The 25,239-nt window shown below is 44.2% G+C and overlaps 1 protein-coding gene across 8 annotated transcripts in view; it reads left to right on the top strand.

Moving 5' to 3' along the window:
- INPP4A (inositol polyphosphate-4-phosphatase type I A) overlaps positions 1–25,239 on the top strand; it is a 453,500-nt gene that overhangs the window by 386,756 nt on the left and 41,505 nt on the right. For 6 of the 8 annotated variants that reach the window (XM_029604758.1, XM_029604750.1, XM_029604755.1 and 3 more), the window contains 2 exons: positions 6,453–6,565; positions 7,295–7,449. In XM_029604758.1, coding sequence (XP_029460618.1) covers positions 6,453–6,565; positions 7,295–7,449 — 268 coding nt within the window. Of the gene's footprint in view, positions 1–6,452; positions 6,566–7,294; positions 7,450–23,985; positions 24,923–25,239 lie in introns of those variants that run through there. The other 2 variants (XM_029604760.1, XM_029604753.1) reach the window with 2 other exon arrangements.

The following is a 25,239-nucleotide window of genomic DNA, read 5'->3' as shown; positions in this document are numbered from 1 at the left end:
GATTATTCAATTGAGATGCCTGACCAGAGGCAAATACTAGGAGAAATTACTATAGGAGATTGGAAATTTAACAGCCTGTTTCAGTAATATAAACATTAGCTATTAGTCTAGATCAGTGATTCTCAACCGGTGTGTCATGACACACCAGTATGTCGCCAAGCACCAGCTGGTGTGTCATGGCTCCTGGTGTCCCACAACCCCAGTTATACTTCCCTTTACCTTTTTCCTGCCCCCGCGGGCCAATGGGAAACTTTCTCCCTTCTTCCTGCCCCCGCTTGCCAATTGGAAGCCTCCTCCCTTCTTCCTGCCAGTGGGAGGAGGAAGCCTCCGATTGGCCGGTGGGGCAGGAAGAAGAGGGACATCTCATAGCCCAGGGGTGGGGTGGTTTGAGGGGGGCTGGGAGGAGGGACAGTATCCAGGCCCGTGGCAGCAAAGAAGCCCGACCCTCTGGCCGCCACGGGCTGGAAGTACTGAAATTAAACACAGCGGGGAGCCACAAAGAAAAGAGGCCAACCGCGCCAGAAATCACGATAGAGTAGGGATTCCCCAAAGCGGCAGTGAGTCGCAAGCACGAAGAGGCCGGTTGCTCCAGGGATTCTCCCCCCCCCCCCCCCCCCCCGGCCGATGCAACAGTGAGGACAGCAGAACCACATTTAAAGTAAAAAGTGGCACTCAGCCATGCTGCTTACAGATGGGGCAATTGGAACTCCCAGCAGCTGTAAAAGTAGGCAGATGGGTGGGCCGCGGGAGCCTAGGGATATCCCGACAGCCAGAAGAAAGGCTTGAGTGCTGTGGCATATTTTTCTAAAATGTTTGCTGCTTCAGTGTGGCTGAGAAGGCAGCTGCAGCACTGGGAAATCTGCCACTGCAAAATTAAAGGGGAACACAGCATTGGGGCTCTAAGCAAAGTGTGTGTGAGAGACAGAGACTGGGCAGGCAGGTGACTGGGGTGTGTGTGAGAGACAGAGACTGTGCAGGGAGGTGACTGGAATGTGTGTGAGAGACAGAGACTGGGCAGGGAGGTGACTGGGGTGTGTGTGAGAGACAGAGTCTGGGCAGGGAGGTAACTGGGTTGTGTGTATGTGAGAGAGAGAGAAACTGGGCAGGGAGGTGTCTGGGGTGTGTGTGAGAGAGAGAGAGACTGGGCAGGGAAGTGACTGGGTTGTGTGTGAGAGACAGAGACTGGGCAGGGAGGTGACTGGGGTGTGTGTGAGAGACAGAGAGAGATAAGACTAGGCAGGGAGGTGACTGGCGTCTGTGTGTGAGACAGAGACTGGTCATAGGGTTTAATTGTGATGGGGGGGTGTGAGTGACTTGTGGGCCTTAAAGAAGAGGACTGTGAGGACAGAGCTTCAGTAGCCGCTGCTGCTCTTGGTATGTGCTTTCAAGGGAAAGGAGTAGGAGAGTTGCTGGAGAGGGTAAGTAAAGGTGGCATTTTAAATGTATTTTTCTTGATTGACTGCCATTTTAATTAAGTATTTATTTATTTATTTAACTTCTTTTCTATACCGACGTTCATGACACAAGTCATATCACATCGGTTTACATCGAATGAAGGTAGTTTACATCCAAACAGAGGGGGCTTAACTAAAACCTAAACAGTTAAGAAGAGAGGAACGTAGGATGAGGTGGTTATAACAAGGTTAGCATTCAAAACAATACAATGGAATTTGCTAGGTCGCCTGCGGAATAACATAACATAACATAACAATTATTGAGCATTATGTGAGGTGTCTGCTGTTTTGAAATATTTTATTGATATTTGGTCAATTTTTAATAATTTTTATGAGTTTTAATTGTTTCACGTTATTCTATTCATCAGCTGTTTTGAAACATTTATTAATATAGTTTTATAGTTATTTCTGTGTGGGGATCTATAGCAGCTTGGCTTGTTCTGTTTTCCTAATAGGAGGTGTAGGAGTGTTTAGGACCTAATTTAATATTTGTAGTGTTGCATTTTCACCTGCATTATGTGTTCCATAATGCAGGTGTAACTTTGTGCAGATTAGTTTCTGTGCATTATTGCAGATCCTGGGAGTATGTTAGGTGCTATATTTCTCTTTCCATTTCTCCAGGTTTGCACTGCATGCAGAGTGGCTTTTTCGGTTTTCCATTCCAGTTTCTGTCTCCATATTTACAATTTGTGGTTTTTCTGTACTTGGTGAAGGTCAGGTCTGGGTGTGTGACAGAGGTGAGGTATTTTACTAGCATGTAGACAATTGTATCAATCTTATTTGTTGTGTTTTCTCAATAGGATATGCATTAGTGGTAAATTATTGCCTTTTCATAAGGAGGGCTATTGTGCCTTGTAGTAAAGGGAGTTTGTTTTGCTTTTACTGAGATGTCATCAGAACTAGAATATCTTTTTTTTACATAGTGAGTTCTATGGGTAATGTCCTAGTTCTGCTCTACATCCATTGTTAAGGGGTCAAGGGGGTTCCCGTGGATGCAGAGTATATGTTTACATATAGCCCTGTGAAGGTCATATGCTCAGTGTGTCACGCATGTGAGATCCATCTGTCAGGTGTGTCCCAGCCGAAAAAAGGATGAGAACCACTGGTCTAGATGAATGGCTGCATGTTGTTGGGGGGGGGGGGGGTTCTATTGAGCTCAGGATGGCTGATTCCTCTCATGACATGGCAGACAAGCCACTATGTGTGAGGGCTTTTCTGCTAGGGGGAAGGAAAATGAAAGGGTTCATAATCATAGCAGGAAAATAGAAGGTATCATGGGGATGATAACTTTGGAAAACCATTTAGGGTGCAATGCTGGAGGGATTAATTATTTATATACAATTCAACCTGGGAACTACTCATTGTGTGAAGGGAATCAATACAAGGGGGACATAAGAACAGCAGCAGTTCTTGTTGTTATAACATAGTATACGGATGGCTGAACTTAAAATACTTTCCCTTAATGTTAAGGGACTCAATTCATATAGAAAGTGTCAACTCTTTTTTCTGAATTACAAAAGAATCAGACATCTAGAGCTTTTGTACAAGAATCGCACCTTAAACGTAGATACGAACCATACAATGAAAAATGATTTATATCCCTATCAGTATTGGGCGGTTTGCACAAAGGAAACCAAATACACTGGTGTGGGGATTCTAATCAAGAAAGATGATATATTTGAACAAGTGGCCTGTGTTTTAGATCCGGCAGGGAGATACCGTATTTTTCGCTCCATAAGACGCACCTGACCATAAGACGCACCTAGGATTCAGAGGGGGAAAATTAAAAAAAAAAAAATTGTGCTAAACCGGCTCTGCGTCTGGGCGTCTTATGGAGCAAATTAGGGGAGTGCATAGCTTTTTTTTTTCTCCCCATTTTGTTTTCGGGTCTGGGGAGGGCCATTTCGGTCCACTCCCCAGATCAGAAAACTTTTCTTTCTCTGGGAACCCCCAAACCCCCCTCCCATCCCAACCCTTTAAATTAACAACCTCCACCCCCCTGACCCCCCAAGACCTGCCGAATTAATTTCCTGCAACCCCCCACCCTCCTGACCCCCCCAAGACCTGCCGAATTAATTTCCTGCAACCCCCCACCCTCCTGACCCCCCCAAGACCTGCCAAACGTCCCTGGTGGTCCAGCGGGGGTCCGGGAATGATCTCCTGGGTGTGGGCTGTCGGCTGCCAGTAAACAAAATGGCGCCGACGGCCCTATGCCCTCACTATGTCACTGAGACCGACCGCTGCTATTGGTCGGTCTCAGTGACATAGTGAGGGCATAGTGAGGGCATAGGGCATAGGGCCGTTCGATTATGTACACTGGCCTTTTTTGTTTCAAACATTGCGAGCTATGCATTTTGGGGAAGATTTTATCTGCTGGATAGAGAAATTATACCAGGCCCCGGTGGCCTGTCTGAAGGTGAATGGGGGCTATTCCAAAACATTTCCAGTGGGTAGAGGAACCCGGCAGGGTTGCCTGTTGTCACCCCTACTTTTCGCTTTATTTTTGGAGCACTTTACACACAGAATCAGAGGTAATGATAAAATACGGGGGATCAGGGTGGGAGATTTCTCCTCCAAGCTCTTGCTCTTTGCGGATGACATTTTATTTACCATAACAGATCCAGTCACTCCCATTCCAACCATTAGCTCAGAGATATCAGCTTTTAGTCAAGTTTCCGGATTTAAAATAAACTGGGAAAAGTCTGAACTGCTGAATATCACAGCTCCTGAGGAAATGGTTGAGCAAATTCGAAGGGACCATCCTTTCAAATGGGCCAATAACAAGATTAAGTATTTGGGGATTTATATAGAAAATCAAGGTGATATGTTTCAGCTAAATTACCCTCCATTGATGACGAAGATGCCTGGAATGCCCTTCCGGAGGAAGTGGTGAAGTCCAAAACTGTGAAGCACTTCTAAGGGGCGTGGGATAAACACTGTGGATCCATCAGGTCTACATTAATAGTGGGGGTGAAAGGGAAATAGAACCTAAGGTTACTAAGAGCCAAGAGAAACAGATAAGTATGAGAAAAAAGAAGTGTGAAGCTTGCTGGGCAGACTGGATGGACCGATTGGTCTTCTTCTGCCGTCATTTCTATGTTTCTATAAAGATTTAGAGGAATGGGATCTCTACCATATTTCTTGGGTAGGGCGTATTGCAGTTATAAAAATAAATATCTTGCCTCGGATTTTATACCTCCTCCAAACTATCCCCATAGCGATTCCTCCGAAAACACTTGAAAAATGGCAACAGCGTATCATAAAATTTATTTGGAGAGGGCGGAGAAAAAGGTATTGTTTTTGTCAAAGCTACGTGGGGGGATGGGAGTACCAAATTTACATTGGTACCACGCAGCTGCCCAGTTAAAAGCAGTTATCGAATGGCATGGAGAGAGGAAAAAGAAACCATGGGTGACATTAGGCCATTTTTGGCCCTATGCCCTTAAATGCGTTGGTATGGCAACCAAAAAACACATGGGACAGGATAATAAATGTTCCTGAGAGAGTTCAGCATTCTCTCAATACTTGGACACGCTGGAAAAGATTGTTAGTGGGTCAGAGGGTTTATGATTGCAGTTCCCATTTATTTTGTAATAAGTTGTTTAGACCATGTGAACATAATTTGGCGTTTCAGAGTTGGAAAGCTAAAGGTATTCTAAAAATGGAACATGTGTGGGAACCTGGCGGCATGATCTCGTTTACCACTCTACAAGACAGATATCATTTGCGGGAAACGGAGTTGTTTGCTTACCTGCAAATTCGCCATTTCCTGGGACGACATGCGGTACATGCTGAATTGACGCAAGGGATTTCTGCCTTTGAAAACCTGTGTTGACATGCTGACAAATCCAATAAGCTTATTTCTAAAATATACTCAATTTTAAACGGCGTCCCTAAACTACAACATACACATATTAAAGCGTGGGAGCGAGACTTACAGGGTGAAATGAACGAAGATATATGGCGGCGTATCTATTTATCAATAGGGAAAGGGTTAATTTCTGCAGGACATATAGAGAATGGGTATAAAATGCTATACCGATGGTACATGACCCCAGAGAAATTACACCGTATGTTCCCTACCTGTTGGAAATTATATGGGGGGTTGGGAACTTTCCTCCATCTATGGTGGGAATGTTCTAAAATACAAGCCATATGGTCACAGGTCTCAGAATGGATCAGTACAATTATACAGGTTTAAATGTACCTATCTGTAACACAGGCACTATTGAATGTGGAAGTTGTGGGGGTCAATAAAATACATAATAAATTCATTCGGTTTGTGGTTATTGCAACCAGAGGCACCATAGCTAGCTATTGGAAGGACACTCATATTCCAGTCTTGTCTTCTGTACAGTCTCGGGTACATAGCATGTATATGCTGGGGAAAATTACAGCATATAAACGCAAAACTATGGTACATTTTCATAAGACTTGGTCTGGGTATGTAAAATGGATGTCCACGGTGATAAAATGAAATATAACAAAAGGAGCTTAATGAGAGGTGGTCCCATAGGTCGAGGTTGACCTCATTTAACATTGCACAATCTAACAGCATAGGGTATATCCCACATGAGCTTTTATTGAAGCAGAGGGGAGGAGTTGGAGGGAGGGATGGGGGAGGGAACGGGTCATGGAGAAACTGTACAAAAATTTGGAGTGTTAACATCCAGACGTTGTAAAGTTGTAAATGTTTGTTTATTACTGACCATGTCAGACTAGAAAGTTTACAGTGAAACAAGTCATCTTTGTTTTGAAAATTATATAACTCACATTCTTGTATAATGACTGATTATCTCATGTACATGGAATTTTACATATTGTTCTGGAACTTGGTGTTTGTTTCCAGTAAAACTATATATAATAAAAAATAAATATACAGGGTCCTTAGAAAATGTATTGTGTAAAAACACAGACAGCTGTTGTTTTCACTATGCTTTCAGACTGCACATCCTTAATGAAAACTAAAAGTAAATGGGGATTGTTGTTCCTTTTCAGGTCTACCTCGATCACGCAGTCAGACATGCTTGCCTGAACTTTTACGATTTCTAGGGCAAAATGTCCATGCACGGAAGAACAAGAATGTCGATATTCTTTGGCAAGCTGCTGAGGTATTTAATATTCTGAAAATTATCCTATGTTATTTTGAGCATTTTAAACATTTTGGGATTTATTTACAGCTGCTGAATATACCTGGTTATCTTAAAGACAGCAGGATAAGTTTATCCGGCTCTCTTTAGGACAGGTCCGTGACCTGACGTAAGCCGGATAAATTTCCTGGCTAACGCTGCTTTGTTTTTCTTTAATTTCTTTTTCTCTTTTTTCCCTAGTACACTGGCAACATTTTCATGCTGATTAAAGTTAGGTTATGTTTTCCTTTCTGGTGCTGTAACCTGAGCACATAAACTTGGCATTTATGAAAAACGACGACACAAATTACAATTGCTGGGATGAAAAATGTGCTAAAATATTTCACATTAACGTTTAAGATCTCAAGCTGTTATTCCCATAAGACTATTTTCATTTTATTAAACTAATACTTGCTTTATTAGTTTACTTTTTAATAGTACACAAATTAAATAGATTTTAATTCCTGAGGTTATATCGAAACAAAAGCGTACACAATTTCTATTATTTGGTCAAGAATTGCAATTGAGGTATTCCTTGTGACTTCAGCGTTCTAAGGGCCATATTTATCAAGGACTATTTTGAGACGTGCATAGTAGGAAAAATCCTTTCTTAAGGCCTGTTCGACATCATCTTGTCATTTGAGCCAGAGTAGTGACATGGTGTTTCCATTAGCTGAGGTACTAGAGATTGTGCATGTGCTCCCATTCCAGATATGCCGCAGACTGAATGGCGTTAGATTTACTAGCTGCAAAAGTGCCAAGGACCGGACTGCCATGTCTGTAACCCTGGAGCAGTGCCTGATCTTGCAGCATGAGCATGGGATGGCACCCCAAGTCTTCACCCAGGCCCTGGAGTGTATGAGGAGGTAAGAGTCAGATTGCTTGCTGCTCATTGATCCCCCCCCCCCAAGTCAGGATCCATGTAAACTGCAGATGAGTAACATTCTTACGACAGATCAGTTATTTCCTTTCTGAGAGGGCCCACACTATTTAAAACAGATAAACATCATTCAGAATCCGCAGCCTGTACCTGGCTCTTGAGCCTTGGTGTTCACCTTTATAAAACTGCTAAAACTCAGTCCACATGAGGAGAAAACAAATTTACGGATGGCTAAATTTACAGAGGCACTTTTCCTCCTAAAACCCAGAAAAAGGTTAGCATAATAGTCCTTTTTTATAATACATTTTAAAACCATAGTCCACTGGTGGCCCATGGGTTATGTGCAAGATTTAATGTAATTAATTTTTTTATGGCCTGTGAGGCCATTTATTTTGAAGGCTGCTGCCCTTGAATAGTATGGTAGCTAGAAAGGTGGAAGGAAGTTAGTTTGTATCATGGGTGATTGCCCCACCTTCCTTCCTGGCAGATGAAAGGGGAAATTGGGCAGTAAAACGGACAGGTACAGGATGGGGAAGGTTTGCCATGCTTGGGTTTGGGACGAAGGTGTGCTGCTGCTAGCTGCTAGCACGAAAGGGATGAGAGCTGAAGTTAGATACAGACTGAGCAGGCCTGTTCTGCATGTGTTTGTCAATGAGGTTGTGGGCATATGCCCTCTGTGTATGTTGCCTGTGATTGATGCTATTATTGTGATAGTAAGGCCGTGTCTCAATACATCACGCTGTATGAGGGAGCTTTGTATATGTGAATGAGGTTGTGTGTATGTTTGTGGGGGAATTTCTCTGTATAAAACATGTGGTTTGTATGTTGTATGTGAAAATGGGACTGTGGCTTTGTGTGGTTCTTTTTGTGAACAAGGGTTATGGTTGTATGCATGGACGGGGCTATGCAAATCTTTTTTCTGTAAATAGCTGTATGTTGTTTGTGAATGATACTTAGGGACTTTTGTTTTCAGTTTTTATTTTATTTTTCCTGTGAATTTATCAATCTTTATTATAACAATCAAAATAAGAGAAAAATCAGTAGAAAATAGTCATTGTTTTGGGGGACACATGATGCGGTAAGCCAGTGCAGACGTGCAAGTTAAGCTCCAGGTACCATCTCTCAACTTTGGTGGTTTTATGCTCTCTGTTGCCACTCCAACATAGACTGTGGCCCCTTGGCCTGACATTGATGTTGTCGCTACTTGAGGGGGAAAGCCCCCACAGGTCACCACCATCAGGAGGCAAGGCCGGAAGAGAACAGAGGCCAGCTGGAGCTTCGCCAGCCCTCGTTCCCCGCATGTTGAGCCCTTGGGTACTGGGCCAGCTGGTCTTAGGTAGGCCCCTGAGAGGAGGATCTTGTGGTATGGCCAGGCAAAACAGAGAGTCAGAAGGCAGGTGGTGAGCTGACAAGATGAAGTCCAGTCTGAAGGTCAGAGGCAGGCGGCAAATAGGCAAGGTGGAGTGTGGTCCGAAGGTCAGGGGCAGGTGGCAAGCAGGCACAGTGAGATCCAGTCCAAAGGTCAAAGCCAGGGAGATCCGTCTGAAGGAAGGAGGCACAGGAAGCTGGAACAGGAACTGGAAGGCAGGAACAGGTACTCAGGAGCAAGAACACAAGAGCAGATAATCAGGAGCAAGAATGCAGGAACCCCTGAGGAATTCAGCACGAGGAAACTCGTTGCCAAGCCGACCGTAGGCAGCCCTGGAGAGCCTTAAATAGGCCAGGACCGATGGCATCATCTCTCGGAACCAGCAGTGATTTCCCACCGATGGACCTTTAAATCACGACAGGAGCTGCACATGTGCACATAGGGAGATCCCATGTTGAGGAGGAGGCTGGCAGCGTTCCATGCACCGACAGGGCAGAGGAGGTCCTAGCAGCGTGGTGGACGGACAGACTGCGAGAGAAGGGGGCGACCAACTGCGGCCAGGGACCTGAGACCTGGCATGGCGTCGGGGAGGCGGCGAAGGGTAGGCGTAGCCGGCCGCGGGGCTCTGCGGCTGGTAAGTGTAACAGTACCCCCTCCTCTAGGCCCTCTTCCAGGAAGTTTAGGCTTCCTAGGATCCTAGGAAGCCTAAACCTCTTAACTCTCATCCTTCCTAGGTGGAGGAAGGATGAGAGTTAAGAGCGAATCAGATCCTTATCGAGTATGTTGGAAGCGGGTTCCCAGGAATTTGCCTCTGGGTCAAAGTCTTCCCAGGCGAGAAGGTATTCCTACCTTCGGCCTCTTCTTCTCACATCTAGTACGTCGTGCACCTGGAAGGTGGTGTCGTTCTCTGAGTCTAAAGGTTGTGGTTCGGGCAACTTCCTTGATGGCCAGGACAATACCAGTGGCTTTAAGAGAGAGGTATGGAAGGAGTTGTGAATCCTTAGGGATGGAGGCAGACGAAGTTGATAGGTCATGGGTCCCAGTCGATGGAGCACTGGGAAGGGACTGATATAGCGTGGAGCCAGGCGCATGGATGGAAGTTTGAGGCAAATATATTGGGTGCTGAGCCAGACCTTTTGAATTGCAGGGCCGGTCTCTGGTGGGTATCAGCGGCCTTCTTGGCTCTATGTCTGGCTTCCTGCAGGAGACATTGTGTGTGCTCCCAGAGGAGGTGTAACTCCTGCACCTTCAATTGAGCTGCTGGAGAGGGCACTGTCAGGGGTAACAGCAAAGGGGGAAGAGGTTGCCTACCATAGATGAGCTGAAAGGGCAAGGATCCAGTGGCAGAGGAAGGATGAGAGTTAAGAACAAATTCGCCCAAGGAAGTAGGGCAGCCCAGTCATTCTGCCATATGTTGACGTAGCTGCAGAGGAATTGCTTTAATGTATGGTTGGGCCTTTCTGCTTGACCATTCGCTTGTGGATGATAGGTGGTAGTGAAATCCAGCATGATGTCGAATTTCTTGCAGAGGGCCCTCCAGTATTTGGCCATGAATTGGGTTCCACGGTCCGATGCCACATGTTTAGGGAGACCATGGAGGCAGAAGATGTGTTGGACGAAGAGTTGTGCCAACTGAGGAGCGGAGGGAAGGCCGGGCAGGGCAACGAAGTGCGCTATCTTAGAGAAGTGGTTGACCACTACCCAGATGGTGGTTTTGCCTTCGAAGGGCGGAAGATCCACGATGAAATTGGTAGCGATATGTGACCACGGTTCCGTGGATGCCAGAAGGGGCTGTAATAAGCCCCAAGGTCGGCCCACCAGGGGTTTCTGTTGAGTGCAGATGTGACACAAGTCCGCATAGTCCTGGACGTCCCTCCTCATCGTGGGCCACCAATAAAACCGCTGGAGGAGGTGAGGGTGCGAGCTTGTCCGGGGTGACCCAAGGTGTGGGAGTCATGGGCCCAAAGCAGGATTTTGTCACGGAGCCTGCATGGGACGACCTTCTTCCCAGGAGGAACGGTCGTAGTGGTGGAGAGTAGGACCCGTGCAGGGTCTATGATGTGCTGCGGGGGCTCGTCGGCATCTTCGGAGGTAAAAGAGTGGGAGAGGGCGTCCGCCTTGATGTTCTTGGCTGCAGGGCTGTAGCGGAGAATGAAATCAAAGCAAGTGAAAAAGAGGACCCATTGGGCCTGACGTGGGTTCAGACACTGGGCTTGATGTAGGTATTCTAGGTTTTTATGGTCTGTGTATATGGTAATAGGGTGTTGTGCTCCCTCGAGCCAGGGACGCCATTCTTCGAAGGCAAGTTTAATCGCCAGGAGCTCCTTGTCGCCGATTCCATAATTACGTTCCGCAGAAGAAAACTGTTTGGAGAAGGAGCACAGGTGAAGGGTGCCAGTGGAGGAATGCTGGCTCAGAACTGCCCCTACTCCCTCAGAGGAGGCGTCAACCTTCACAATGAAGGGGCTTTGTGGATCGGGATGCCGGAGGCAAGGCTCTTGGAGGAATGCAGCCTTTAAGTGCTGGAAAGCTGCTTCAGCTTTGGGGGACCATCGTTTAGGGCTAGCCCCTTTACACGTCAGGCCTGTGAATGGGGCCACCAACTTTGCATAATTGTGGATAAGGCACAATAGTAGTTGGCAAAGCTGAGAAATCTCTGTAAGGCCCGCAGGCCCGTCAGCTGTGGCCAATCCCGGATACTCTTTAGTTTCTCCGGGTCCATCTGGAACCCTTGTCTGGTGATTATGTAGCCCAGAAACGGCAGGCTTTCCTTCTCAAAGGAGCATTTTTCAAGTTTGGCAAACAACTGGTTGTCCCGGAGGCGTTGGAGCACACAAGCGACGTCCTAGCGATGAGTCTTAAGGTCCTTGGAGAAGACCAAGATGTCGTCTAAGTAAACGACAGGATGAAAAAAGGGGATAGATGCCAAAAGTCTTATAAAATTCCTTTATTGAAGTGGAGGACCAAGGGTAGCCCGACTCTGGCCGAGTTTCGCCGTCTGAAAACGGCTGCCTCAGGGGCTAAAACATAAATAAATAATTATATGAATAAATAATTATATAAATGTGTTAAAACATAATAATAAATAATTAAAAAATATATAACATGATATCTTGAAATAATGGTGACATGTGTACAGCGCATTCAAAAGAAGACACTAAATAGTTATTAAAACAACTCTTAAACAACTTAACCGTGAGTTTTGGTAGTTGATTTTTAACACAAATGTATTGATCGAATGGAATAAAATTTATATAAAAGATAGTATTACCTTACATATATTCTCTTGTATTCACAATTTAGATTCAAGTGAATTGAGTATGAAGGGTCATATAAACCGCTATATGACCAACAACAGTATTGAATCTGTAATAATGCAAAAAAGGATGGCAATATTATATAGGACATCTTATCTGATAATAAAGAATAATGTTCAAAACAAAAAGGAAGTAAGCACAGGAATCTGGGACAGGAACTGGAAGGCGGGAGCTGGTCCTGGAAGGCAGGAACAGGTACTCAGGAGCAAGAACGCAGGAACCCACGAGGAATTCAGCATGAGGAGACTTGTTGCCAAGCCGTCCGTAGGCAGCCCAGGAGAGCCTTAAATAGCACAGGACTGATGACATCATATCTCGGAGCCGGCAGTGATTTCCCGCCATTAGCCTTTTAAATTGCGGCAAGAGCTGCGCACGCACGCGTAGGGAGATCCCCTGCTGAGGAGGAGGCCGGCAGCGTTCCGTGCACCAACAGAGCAGAGAAGGTCCCGGCAGAGTGGTGGACGGACACGAGGAGAGGTGGCCAGCCGCGGCCAGGAACCCAAGACCCAGCACGACGTCAGGGAGTTGTTGGAGGGTAGGCAGAGCCGGCCGCGGGGCTTCGCAGCCGGTAAGTGTAACACTCTCCCACATGGTTTTTGAAAGATTTTAATATCAAAATTAAGGTGTTCTTCTTACATGGACCACTTTGTTTATAAGAAAACTCCAGATATGACAGGGAAAACGCTGAAGAAAGATAAGGGGAAAACTAAAACAGGAGACCTCTACATGATTGACAGTAAGGATGATGCTGGGCCTCATGCACTGGATAAAAGGCAGTTGCCGACCTGGCTGCTGCTCTGCTTTCAGCATTAGACAGCAAGTTTGAAACTTTAACCGATCATATTGAGGTTAACGATACTGTGGCTGAGAGTGGAAAGCATACTGACAATGTGGAGATGAGAACAAAGGTTCTAAGATATAAAGTGGAGGCCCTGGCGGAAACTATGTCTGTGCAGAAGGAAAAGCTGGATGATATTGAAAATCGTACGAGAAGTAAGGGTTTGTGTTTCATGGGATTATTTATTTATTTGTTTATTTACGGGCAGTATAAAACTTAAATATATCATTACAACAATAAAAACATAGATGACAGTAAATCTCAAAATACACGTTTACAAATCAGTTCGACTTCATAGGCAGCCTTAAGTGGGAGGATGAATGCTTCTCAGAATAGCTTTCCATGCTCATTTGATTTTGTAGGCTATCTTGAACAGCCAAGTTTTTAGCTTCTTTTTTAAACACCTTGAAGTCTGAAGACAATACTGGCATAGTATTCCATAGCTTAGAGCCTGCAACCAAAAAATTACCAGAAAACGAGCTAATTTCGATTCTGGAAGACTGGCTTGTGCGAGAATTGGATATCTCTGAGCAAATGGGCTAGATTACAGTGAAGAGAGTTCGCCGCATCAGAGTTGAAACTACAGTACAATGGGAACATTTCTGAACTGTGCTCATAAGCGGTTGATCTTGCAAGTTTTTCATAAGAAAAGAGATTTACAGTACCACAAGAATTAAAATCTGGATTTTTCAAGATTTTTCAAATACAGTAACCAGCAAAAGGAAGAAGTTTGCCCCTTTAGGCTCTGAGCTCTTTCAGAAGAAAGTCCATTTTGCATTGCTCTCCCCTGCCAAGCTGAGGGTTTGGCATGATGGGATACTTGATATGATCCCAGGGGCAAAAATGTTTGTGCTGAATCGTAAATGATATCAGTTGGTGGCTCAGTCTGTCTTTGCTGGTATATCTCAATTGTGACTTTATGTTCGGAGGTTTTTGATATAAACCTTTGGCAATCTGGGAATTGATCTACATCTCAACTGTGACTGAGAATTTGCATCAAGTTCCATATCTGCTCTCTTGTGAAATGCAAGTACTGCGCATATAAGTCTGATTTGAAACTCTGGAGTGGAAACAGTGTTTAATTTGAGTCTTTTGTCCTGTGGGGTTGTCATTTCATGTTTGTGCCCTGCCTGATATTTATAGGGCTGTGGCATTGAGGGGTGTCACCAAAACACTTTGAGCTGTGTTTAATGGGAGTTGATTTTCTACTGTTGTTTTGGTTCTGTTGTTGGGTAGGGATAGGGAGCTTGTGTGAGTGGCAGAGGGTGGGAGTAGAAGTTGGGGAAGCAGATGAGGGCTGACAGTAGGAGGAAGCACATGGTGGTTAACATCTCTTATGTATTTTGTCAAAATGATGTTTACAATGAGAAGGCTGTTGCTTGGTTTGGGACACAGCAGACCTACACATTTGATGAGCTTGGCACTTTTTGTCCACTATTGTAAAATTATAAGACATGGTGACCCAAATTAAGTTTATATTGTGGAATGTATCAGGACTTGGTATACCAATTAAAAAGGGAAATTGGTTAAGCATCTCCAAAAGTTTGATTGTGGTATAGCTTTTTATTTGATCAGGAACATCAGAAATTAAGAAAGAGGTGGGTGTTGCAGGTCTATTATGCAAGTGGATCACCCAGACGTTGCTGTATTAATTCATAAAACGGTGGCTTTTGATATGGAAGAAGTTATAAGTGACCTCAAGGGATGATTTGTGGTTCCTTACACACATTATGGTTTTGGGAGAGACCTCCATTACAGTATATTGGGAAGTAAGAGATTTAAATTCCATTGTCAACCCTGAAATAGACAGGCAGTTAAAATTCTTGGGCAATCCCTCAGTGCATACAAAGGAGTTCCTTTTTAATGTGATACTTTAGCATTAGTTGATGTTTGGAAGTTGATAGATTTTATACATCTGGCGAGAGCACAATAGTAAAACTTCCATTTATTTGGTAAGTTCTCTGATGCAAAGATTGAAGTGTTGCTCATTTCTGTTCACTGTTCGCTTTCAGAGATCTTACGGATGGAAGTAGTAAGCATTTTTTAAGTACCTGGAGAATGCCTTTATGGCTTAGGATTAAGAATTTCAGAAATTTCACTGGAAAAATGGGGTACTTATGTGCATGCCAATGAGCAACACAGAGACAATCCGATTCTATTTTAGGAAACTAGTAAGGTGGTCCTTAGAGGGGAAATAATAGGATTAGTAGATGCTTAACATAAGAGTTTTGAATAAAGATATTTTAAAATTGGAGAATCAGTTAAAAGTTCTCAAGAGACAAATGAATGATGGGGATATTCTGGACGCCAAGATAAAATTTACCCAGATCTAGTTGGCCTTGAATGATTTACTACATGAGAGGGCAGATCAATTTTTACATTCAGAGACATAAATTATACCTTTATGGAAATAAATCTGGTAGAATGTTAGCAAATTTGGTTAAGAGACACAAGGCTCTTTTGAGAGAGGAGCAGGTAAGATCCAAAATTCTCCTTATGATATATGTTCAATTTTTCAGAGCTTTTCTGGCAAGCTCTACACATCTGATGAGAATGTAGCTGACCGACATCAGTTTGGGGCGGATTTTCAGAGCCCTGCTCGCCTAAATCCGCCCAAAACCGGGCGGATTTAGGCGAGCAGGGCCCTGCGCACCGGTATGCCTACATTCAAAGAGGCCTACCAGCGCGCGCAGACCCCGGGACTCGCGTAAGTCCCGGGGTTTTCGGAGGGGGGCGTGTCGGGGGCGGGCCCGGTCATCGCGGCGTTTCGGGGGCGTGTCGGCAGCGTTTTGGGGGCGGGTACGGGGGCGTGGCTACGGCCCGGGGCGGTCCGGGGGCGTGGCCGCGCCCTCCGTACCCGCCCCCAGGTTGCGGCCCGGCGCGCAGGAGGCCCGCTCGCGCGCGGGGATTTACTTCTCCCTCCGGGAGGCGTAAATCCCCGGAGAAAGGTAAGGGGGGGTGTAGACAGGGCCGGGCGGGTGGGTTAGGTAGAGGAAGGGAGGGGAAGGTGAGGGGAGGGCGTTAGAGGATTCCCTCCAAGGCCGCTCCGATTTCGGAGCGGCCTTGGAGGGAATGGGGGTAGGCTGCGCGGCTCGGCGCACGCCGGCTATACAAAATCGATAGCCTTGCGCGCGCCGATCCAGGTTTTTAGCAGATACGCGCGGCTCCGCGCGTATCTACTAAAATCCAGCGTACTTTTGTTTGCGCTCCAGGCGCAAACAAAAGTAGGCCTATTCGCGGAGTCTGAAAATCCGCCCCTTTATGAAGGATCTAAGACCGCCAGCCCTTTCTAAAATGCATCTGCAGATTCTATATAAGCCAATTTCTAATCTAGAAAATGCCATCGTGATTTGTTGGTTGCATAATTTCAAGACCCTAGGCCCTGATAAGGGTTTGAATGATAAGTTACGGAATAATTTGATGATGCTTTTTGAGACTTTGAAAACATTTGGCTATCTTCCAGATACCTTGAGGAATGCAATTATCACTGTTATACCCAGACTGGAGAAGGACCTGACAAATCCGCCTCGTATAAGCCCATATCTTCATTGAACCAGGGCATAATCATTTATGCTAAAATGCTAGTAAATAGATTGAAACATATCCTGCCTATTCTTATTTCTTTAGGTCAGACTGGTTTTGTGCATCATAGAAGATCTAGCATCAACTTATGCAAGCTTGTGCCTATGGCGGTTGCCTTTGATGCTGGAAAGGCATTCGATAAGATACTTGCTACCTTTTGTTGGCCTTTTCTGTATGGTTAATGCTGGAACCTTTGGTTTATAAATAAGAGCTGGCTCCAAGGGTTTTAGGGATTCTGGGGTTGGGCAAAGCCTCCAGAACTCTATTGTTTGCAGATATAATATGTTGATCCTGATTTCCCAGAGCATTAACTGTGTTTTCTTTGCGAGCTTTTTGGGTTTAAAATTTAATTTAGACAAATCAGAGGCGCTAAATATTATAGGCACTTTAAAAATCGATTGGCCAAATTTCTGTTAAAATGGGCAGTCAATAATAATAAATATTTGGGCTTACCCAATCCTAGTAACCCTGAGAGATGGTATGATGGGAATATCAAGCTATTGGTTAAGGAATTCTGTGACAAAACCGTGGGTTGGATGCGATTTCCAGTTTCATTAAAGGCTAGGATTATACTGATAAAGATGATACTAGCTCCTAAGTTATGATGCTTGCTTCAAATGGATATTAAGATTCTAAATGGTATCTGTAGTAGATTTTTATGGAAAGGGAAAAGGGCCAGAATTCCTCTCTGGAAACTGAGCATGCCCAGGGAGGTGGATGGCATGGAGTTTCCACATTTTACATTGTATAATGTGGCTTGTCTGCTGCGTCCTCTGGGGGACTGGTTGTTTTACAAAAATACATAGACAGATTCGGATTTTGAACGACAAATGGTCTTTCCCTTTGAAATATATTTTGCATGCTTCTAAAGAAGAGTTACCAGGCACTTTTGGTCATTCTTTGCTTATTCGTTCATTGAGAAGGGCGTTGAAATTTTTGAGGAAAAGTTTCTTTGTGTTTGCCTTTTAGGGGTAATCCAAGTTTTCAGTCTGGAGACTATTATTGTTTATAAAACTGTGGAAAAAAGGGGGTTTAGAGTATTAGCTGATTTTCTGATGCAAAATACTAAACACCTTCACATTTTTTAATATTTGTAAAGAAAAACTCCTACTCCAGAGCAGCGATTTGTTTGTTGATTTCCAAATTTCACATTATATTAATTCTGTCTTTATAGCAGAAATCCATTGCTACGGCTCTCGTTTGTTTCAGGAGTTGATGAAAGTTTTCAAGGGTAATAAGGGATCCTTGTCTTGTCTTTACAAATTCTCACAAAGTACTAGGTCATATAAAATATTTATTTACAGCTTTAGCAGATTTATGGCAGAAAGACGTAAGGTGTACTTTTCAAAAGGAGTTATGTGCATAAATGTAACTACTATCGTAGCAATTTTCAAAAGTTCTAGTAAAGTGCACTTACGCGAGTGAATCCCATAGACTATTCAATGGCATACAATATAGCAATTTTCAAAAGCTCACTTACTCGAGTAAAGTGCATTTCCTTGAGTAAAAATCAGTTTTACTCAAGTAAATGCTTTTTAAAATCAGGCCCTAAGAATAGAGCTATGTAATGATAATTTACATAGCATGTCATAAGGTGATTTATCAAACCTCAGAAAATGTAATGCCTCGTGAAATGCAGCTGTGCCTGGTAAGGGCTTTTAAGGCTGGTGTTGCGGTTTCTAATAATTTCATAAGGTGTGCTGAAATAGATGCATCGCTATTACACGGTTTATGGAACTGCCCTTTCATTCTTAGTTTTTGGATTCTGCTAACGAGGGTGGTAGCTCTTATTTCAGGGGAATAATGAAACTAAGTCTAAATCCCTTAGTATTTGGGGTCATGTTCCTATGGGGAGCTTTGTGGGTCAGTTTCATAAGTTGCTCTCACTTAAAGTTTGTCTAATTGCTAAGCGGTGTATTTTGTTAAAATGGTTAGATAGTAATGTTATATTGTGGGATGCTAATATTTTGGATGTGTTGTTGATGGAGCATGGTGCTCCTCAGTCCAAAATAAGCCTCTGGGCGATGTGCAATGCTTTTGTGAGAATATTCCCTTTGTATATCCAAAGCAAGCTTCATTTCCAGCTCTTGGCCTGAACATGCTATCCCATTCCTAAACCCTCGGAGAAGGTGTATTTTGGATGGATCCAGTCGTGTGCTACTTCTTCCTCAGATGTCTGGTTTATGTGTATTGAATGTTTGGGGTGGTTTAGGGGAAAAATGGGATTATCTGCTGTCCTATGTTTAAGATTATAAGAGCATTATGTTCAGTTAAAAAGATTTCACACAAAAAAACCCCCAGTCATTTGTTCCCATAGATTTTGTTTTCCCATTTTTGTTTGTTATAATAAACACTGATAAATTCCCAGGAAACATAAACTAAAAAACTGAAAATGAAGGTCCCTACTGATACAGTATTTGTGAGAATGATGCTATGGATTATGTATGTATGTTACTGAGGGTGTGGGCTCCACATGAACAAGGTTGTGATTGTGTAGTGTAACTGTAGTGTAAATTCGGTTTACAGACGCCTTCAAATGGGACAAGCTTTTTACCCAGCAATTGTAAAAAGCCTAATATCTCACACATACAATATAACTCAGCAGAGTAACATCATCATACTACAAGTACATTAATATAAAGTTCCTACTACATTTGCACTCTTCCCCCATTCTCACTGGGGAACTGGGACAGATTTCATAACACACTGAAATAATCACATCCAAATAACTCTCCCTCGCAACCCACATACTAATAAAAATGAACATATCCCCAGAATACAGAGCCCATCTAACACAATGAAGTAATTAATACATCTTAATACATTTCCCACATAAAAACTTATCCCTACCCACTCAACCTCATCTCACCAGAGACAGCAAGAGATACACCAGATAACAGTAAACTAATATTCCTAACCCATAATTCCTTTTAAACTATCCACTCCTGTTTCATGACACTCTGTCGGGTACTCAGTGGAGTTACCCCTTTGGAGGCAAATTGCTGTCCTCTATGGATGTCACTCAGGGGAGGAGTCTCAGGCATCGATCTCCCGAGGTGGAAGGAGGGAGACTGGAAACAGGAAAGCATTAAGGGTTTAGCAGGATCTGGCCTCCTTCTGCTGTACAAATGATTGGTGAATCTGCTGCCTTTTCACTGTTTCTCTGCTGATGTCATCAGGGGGGGGGGGAGAGCCTTAGACGCTGTTACCTGTGTGTGAAAGGGGCTGCATTTGCACAAGTGAGCCTGCATGAGACCGCATCACAGGAGTAGGACTTTTTGTGTTTGGCTGCTGTCTTGATTGTGTGCAAATGTTGACTCTGTGAGTGAGGCTAAATGAGACGCTATCACTGAGGCTATGTGTGTCCGCCTGTGATCAAGCTTTGTTGCTATAAAATTAGATGAGATAGGAATAGGCAATAATAATTAAAAACAAAAAAAAAAGTGATAAGAAAGATGACAGAAAAGAAAGGATGCAAAAAGCATGGAAAGCGTAGAGAAGATGAAAGGGAACAAGCAATTAAAGAGATAAAGAGAAACAATTGACACGTAGAATATAACCAAACCATACTTTAAAAAACATTTTTAATAATGATTCTGCTTTCAGGACACATTATTGTATTCTTTCAGAGAGGGCAGTATTCAAAAGGTTTTATCTGGGTAACCTCTAGAGTTACCTGGACAACCCCTGAGTTTTAAATTTCGTGCCCTGCCATATTTTAGCCAGGTAAAATGTATCAGCATAAAAAGAGGCAGGGCAGGGAACGTTCTGGAAGCATGCCTGAAGGTCGTACGGGTTGCACCAACGTTCAGTGCAACTCGGATAAACTTAGCGGAGTATGTCTGGTTAGGGAAACCCTGTCCTGAAGTTACCTGGGTATATTTAGGGTTACCAATCTCTAGCCCCACAGAATATGGATATCTGTATCAGCAGTTCCCAACCTTTTTTGTGTCGCAGTACACCTGGCACAGGGTTTACTTCATCATGGCACACCTCCACCTTCATCATCATCACATTCTCTTTTCTTCCCTTCTCTTCCACCCCCCACCATCCCAGCATCATCATCTTCACCTTCTCTTCCTTTCTCTCTCTCCCTTCCCCTTCCGGCATCATCATCACCCTTCTCGTACCTTCCCTCTCCTCCCCACCAGCAGCATCGTCACCTTCTCTTCCCTTCCGTTCCCTCTCCCCTGGCATTATCTCTATTTTCTCCTCCCTTTCCTCTTCCCCACTCCCTATCATCACCATCGCCTTCCCTCTCCCCCCCATTCCTGTGGCATCATCTTCACCTTTTCTTCCCTTGCCCCACTCTCCCAGTATCATCACAATCATCTTCCCTTCCCTCTCCCCTGGCACCATCCCCTTCCCCCTTCCCCCCACACCCTCTTGCACAGTCTGCTCTCCCTTCTCCCCTCCTATGTCCTGGGAGCCTGTTGCCGCTGCTTTGTCCTCTGCCAGCTTCCCTCTACAACCGGAACTGCGCAGGGCCACCAGGTCTCGTGAGACTTCAGGGCCTGGGCAGTTTCGCTTGCAGGGGGAAGCCACTGAAAAGTGCCGCTGCCCATTTCCTCCCCCAGACTCCTGCTGAGGGGAGGACATGCTGCAGGCCAGGAATTGAAGGGAGAAAGATAAAATGAAGACCGCCGTGGTTCCTCAACCCTTCCCATCAGGCTGTTTTTCACAGCACACCCGCACTTCAGCCATGGCATAGCAGCATGCCGCAGCACCCGGGTTTGGGAAGCGCTGCCCTGTCTGTCCAGAGTGTGTTGGCTGGCTTTGAGAAACACCTTGTAGTCTTCACAAATTTAACAAGATATTCTGCTGGCTCACCGGGCAGTGAAAGTTGCCCACTTCTGTTATGCCTCCCAGGAGAGGGGAAAAGGAGCTGGGAGATGTCTTGCAAGTACGGCCGTTTATGGCAGAGTATTCTAGGTTAGCACCTGTGCAAATTTTGCTTGGCGCACTGAGGGGAGCGCCAGGCCATGGAGGGAGTTTATCAGAGGGCAGTGGGCTACTTCTCTTCCTATTTCAACTTTTACTGTAGGGGAATGCATCTGCAGGTTGCACTGGTTTTGCTATGCTTACCCTCTAAAGCAGCACCACAGCTTGCTCTCTGTCAGGCAGATGTGTTGCTATGAATGTTCTCATGACCCGGCAGTCCAAGACTCCATCGCAAGCTGTCAGTGTGTGCCTGTTTAACGATGTCCTACGCTCGGAAACAACAGAAACCTTATTGCAGAACGTAACGTGCTAGCCGAAATCCAAGACGAGCAGAACAGCTTGCTGCTGTTCGGTGCCTGATTTTGAGCGCTGCTGAAGAATTCCTTGTTCTTACATACCAAAAGAAAGGATAAGAAACCCAGTCTGAGTCTTTTCTCACTGTAGTTCAACAATGCTGTTTTTGACATTCATTCCTACTGAGTGTTTTGTACTGTGTGTGTTTTTTTTCCCATCATAGCGTGTTCAATTCTCTTATCCTTTCTGTATGTTTCTGGTATTTGACCCTTTCTTCAAATTGTCCCCCCCCCCCCCCAAAAAAAATAAAAATAAAAATTTGTATTTAGGCCCCGAAAATTGCTCTTAAAATATATTGTGATATTTTTTTTTTTGTAATTTATCCTTTCGCTACGGAGAGGCTTCCCTCTCTGATTTTTGTCATTTTCTTTGCTGCGCCAACTTTGGGTCTCTTTGCGAGCTGGATTTCGGTAATCGGTTAAGCCAGTTGATAATAAGAGTTCTTCAGTCTGACATGTTTGTGAGCCTGCATAGGATTGGAGCCGCTGATGCACCAGGGAAGGGATGGTTAAGCAAGCACTCTGCCCTATCCTTAGCAGAAATTGCAGCTGAGCAGCCCCGTTCAGTAAATATATCTAAGAAGAGTGGCATTTTAGGTCCTATCACACAGCTTCTTCCACAGCATGAGGACCTTTTAGGGATTGATAGGTGAAAAACCAATTCTTTAACCTCAGAGGAAATTTCTAGTATGTTTGAGAGCGATTTTTTTTTTTTTACTATGCTGTAAATTAAAGAAACAAAAACAGGCTTCCATGCGTCTGCTGGGAAATCAGACAAAGCAACTCAGCCTAATCCAGGTGAAGAAAGGGTAGCAAGCTTTTGTAACTGGAGCTTGTATTCAGTGATGTTGAGATCTCGCCTCGTTCCCCCCTTATCATGACTTCAAATCCCTGCACAAGTTGAAGACTGGAAGGGAAGCCTCTTCAGGGGGGTCTTTCCTGGTCACCCCCTGCAAGCAAATGGCTGTCCACTCTTCTTTGGAGGACTTGCGCCCCCGTGGCCCTGAGGGGCCCATTCCCCTGTTTGAAAACTATTGCAACTGATGAAGCCATTAGTCTCTTGGACAGAGGAAATCAGTCTGCTCCATTCTAGTGTATAAAATTAGAGAGGGAAATGAGTCGGACCCAAGACAATGCATGATCCACTATTAAATGGGGTGTGAAAATATTTTGCCTCTCAACCCAAAGGTCTGCATGGTTGCCGTATTCTTACAGTTCTAAAACGCTTTTAAAATCCAATGGGAAAAAAATGTTTGCAGCAGCAGAAAGAGGTAGATGTACTTAGGCGTTTTTCTCATTTTGTGCCTGCCTGAGAAATTGTTACAGTACATGTGGGCCCCCTCATGAGGTTTGCTTCCGAATAGGGTTGCCAGCTCACTCCAGGTCAACCAAACTGTCTGATCCAGCCCTGGATTTGCTCCGTTGCATGCATGGAGTTGTAGTTCTGGTTGTCCCGTTGACTTCTCTTAGACAGTCAGAACTATAGCTCCATGCATGCAACGGGGCAAAACCAGGATTGGATAGCCTGTTTGATCAAACTGGGCTGAGTTGGCAACCCTACTTCTGAGTGAAACGCTGACCTCTCTTCTTATGGAAAGGTAAGCGAGAAGGCCATGGAACGGAACAGATACAGCATGATAGCATTTGCTTGAAAGGGTCAAATACTGCAATGGTTGTTCATGTTCAGCTTGCTTTGCAGGAGTCCATTTCTTTGCAGCATGCAAAAGCAAGGCATGGCAGCATGAAGCATGACAGGGCCAGCTAAGAGAGCGAACATGGAAAACCATTCTTGTTCAACCTGCTCTTTTCTTTCTTTCTCCAGTAGAATACAGTGCCTTTTCTTATGTCTTTCTTTTTTACTCTCTTTCTCTCTCTCTCTCCTTTTTCCTATAATGTTTTGCTGATTTGTTTTGGGATTGTTCCTTTTTTTTTTTTTTTTTTTTTGTTGTCTACCATATTTTATGTCCTTGTTTACCTGTGGCTTCCATCTTGTCGTTTTCCATTTTATTTTTGCTCCTCGTTTTTTTGTTTTTTTGTTTTGTTTTGAATGTTTGCATTGCATGTCGGTCTTCCTTGTGTGCTTTCGTGTTTGCCTTCTCCCACACCTTTTCCCTTTTCACAGCATTGGAACACGGGAGGTAGTCACCCAGAAGAACTTGAGTGGCCTGGTGCCCATCCGAGATTTCAGGCTAGACCCAAGCCTCCTCTACTCTATTCCTTTACTAGCTTTCAGCCCCAATCTACTGATTGTGTGGCTGTTTCTGAGCATCACATACCTGCTGGCCAGATTGCGTTGCAAATGAAGACCAATTAGAAAGCTATGTGCCAGAACATGTATGGTAGCCTGGTGTGTGCTGGACAAAGGAATGTATCCTAGCATTGCCTGCCAGGTGGTGTTTCTATTGTACTAAACTTGTAAAATACATATCAAATTATTTTGCCAATAGGAACTTTGAAAACTGCAGGATTGTTATGCATCCAGTTCTGATAGTACACATTATTCACCCAGTGCCCTGTTGTTTTGTTAAATGGAGCAGCCTGAAAATTGGTCCCTGCTGCCAAATGCTGTATTCTACCGTTCACTTCTAAACATCTCTCCCAGATATGCAGTTTGTGTGATTTATTTTATATATTCCTGAAATAGTCTGTCCTAAAAGAATTTGTATCTCTTTCTATGCTCGTCAGCCTACTAATGTTTTCTTTCTTTTATTTCCTGAAAAAGGGGGAAATAGCAGGTGGTGTTTATACCTTTTTTGTATGAGTTAACAGGTTCTAATAAATGTACTCGTCCCATTTCAAAGCCATAACCTACTGAGGACAGGAATGAACTGCAGATTCAGCTTCTTGCTAAAATCGGCTCTCGTACCCTGCCTCTAAGCTAGGGATACATTAGCATATGGACTTGCAAAACTTGAGTTGCAGTATACTGCATGTAATTTTATACCTATTCATGAGGATATATTTTTAGGTTTGGAACTGTATAACTTGTGAAAAGCATGTAAAAGAATATCCTTTCTAAGCTGCAAGATATCAAGAATTTATTTGTTCTTCCTCTTGAAAAGACTTTTTTTTTTTTTTTTTTTTTTTACTCACGAAGCATGGCCAAGAACATAAGAAATGCTATGTTGAGTCAGACTACGGCACTTGGAGCCCAGCATTCTGTCTCCGAGAGTGGCCAACCCTGGTCACAAGTACCCGGCAGATCCCAAAGAATAAATCTGTTTCTTGTTACTCACTCCCAGGCATAGCAAATAGCTTTCTTTAGTCTGCCTGGCTAATAATGTGTTATGAACTTTCTCCTCCAGGAACGTGTCCAAACCTCTTTTAAACCCCGTTGTGCTGGTCGCCTTGACCACATCCTCTGGGCAACAGATTC

The sequence above is a fragment of the Rhinatrema bivittatum genome, chromosome 5, assembly GCF_901001135.1.
Source record: "Rhinatrema bivittatum chromosome 5, aRhiBiv1.1, whole genome shotgun sequence".
NCBI lineage: Eukaryota > Metazoa > Chordata > Amphibia > Gymnophiona > Rhinatrematidae > Rhinatrema > Rhinatrema bivittatum.
Note: the sequence above shows the minus strand (reverse complement) of the source record. Positions and strands in the feature narration are given on the sequence as shown.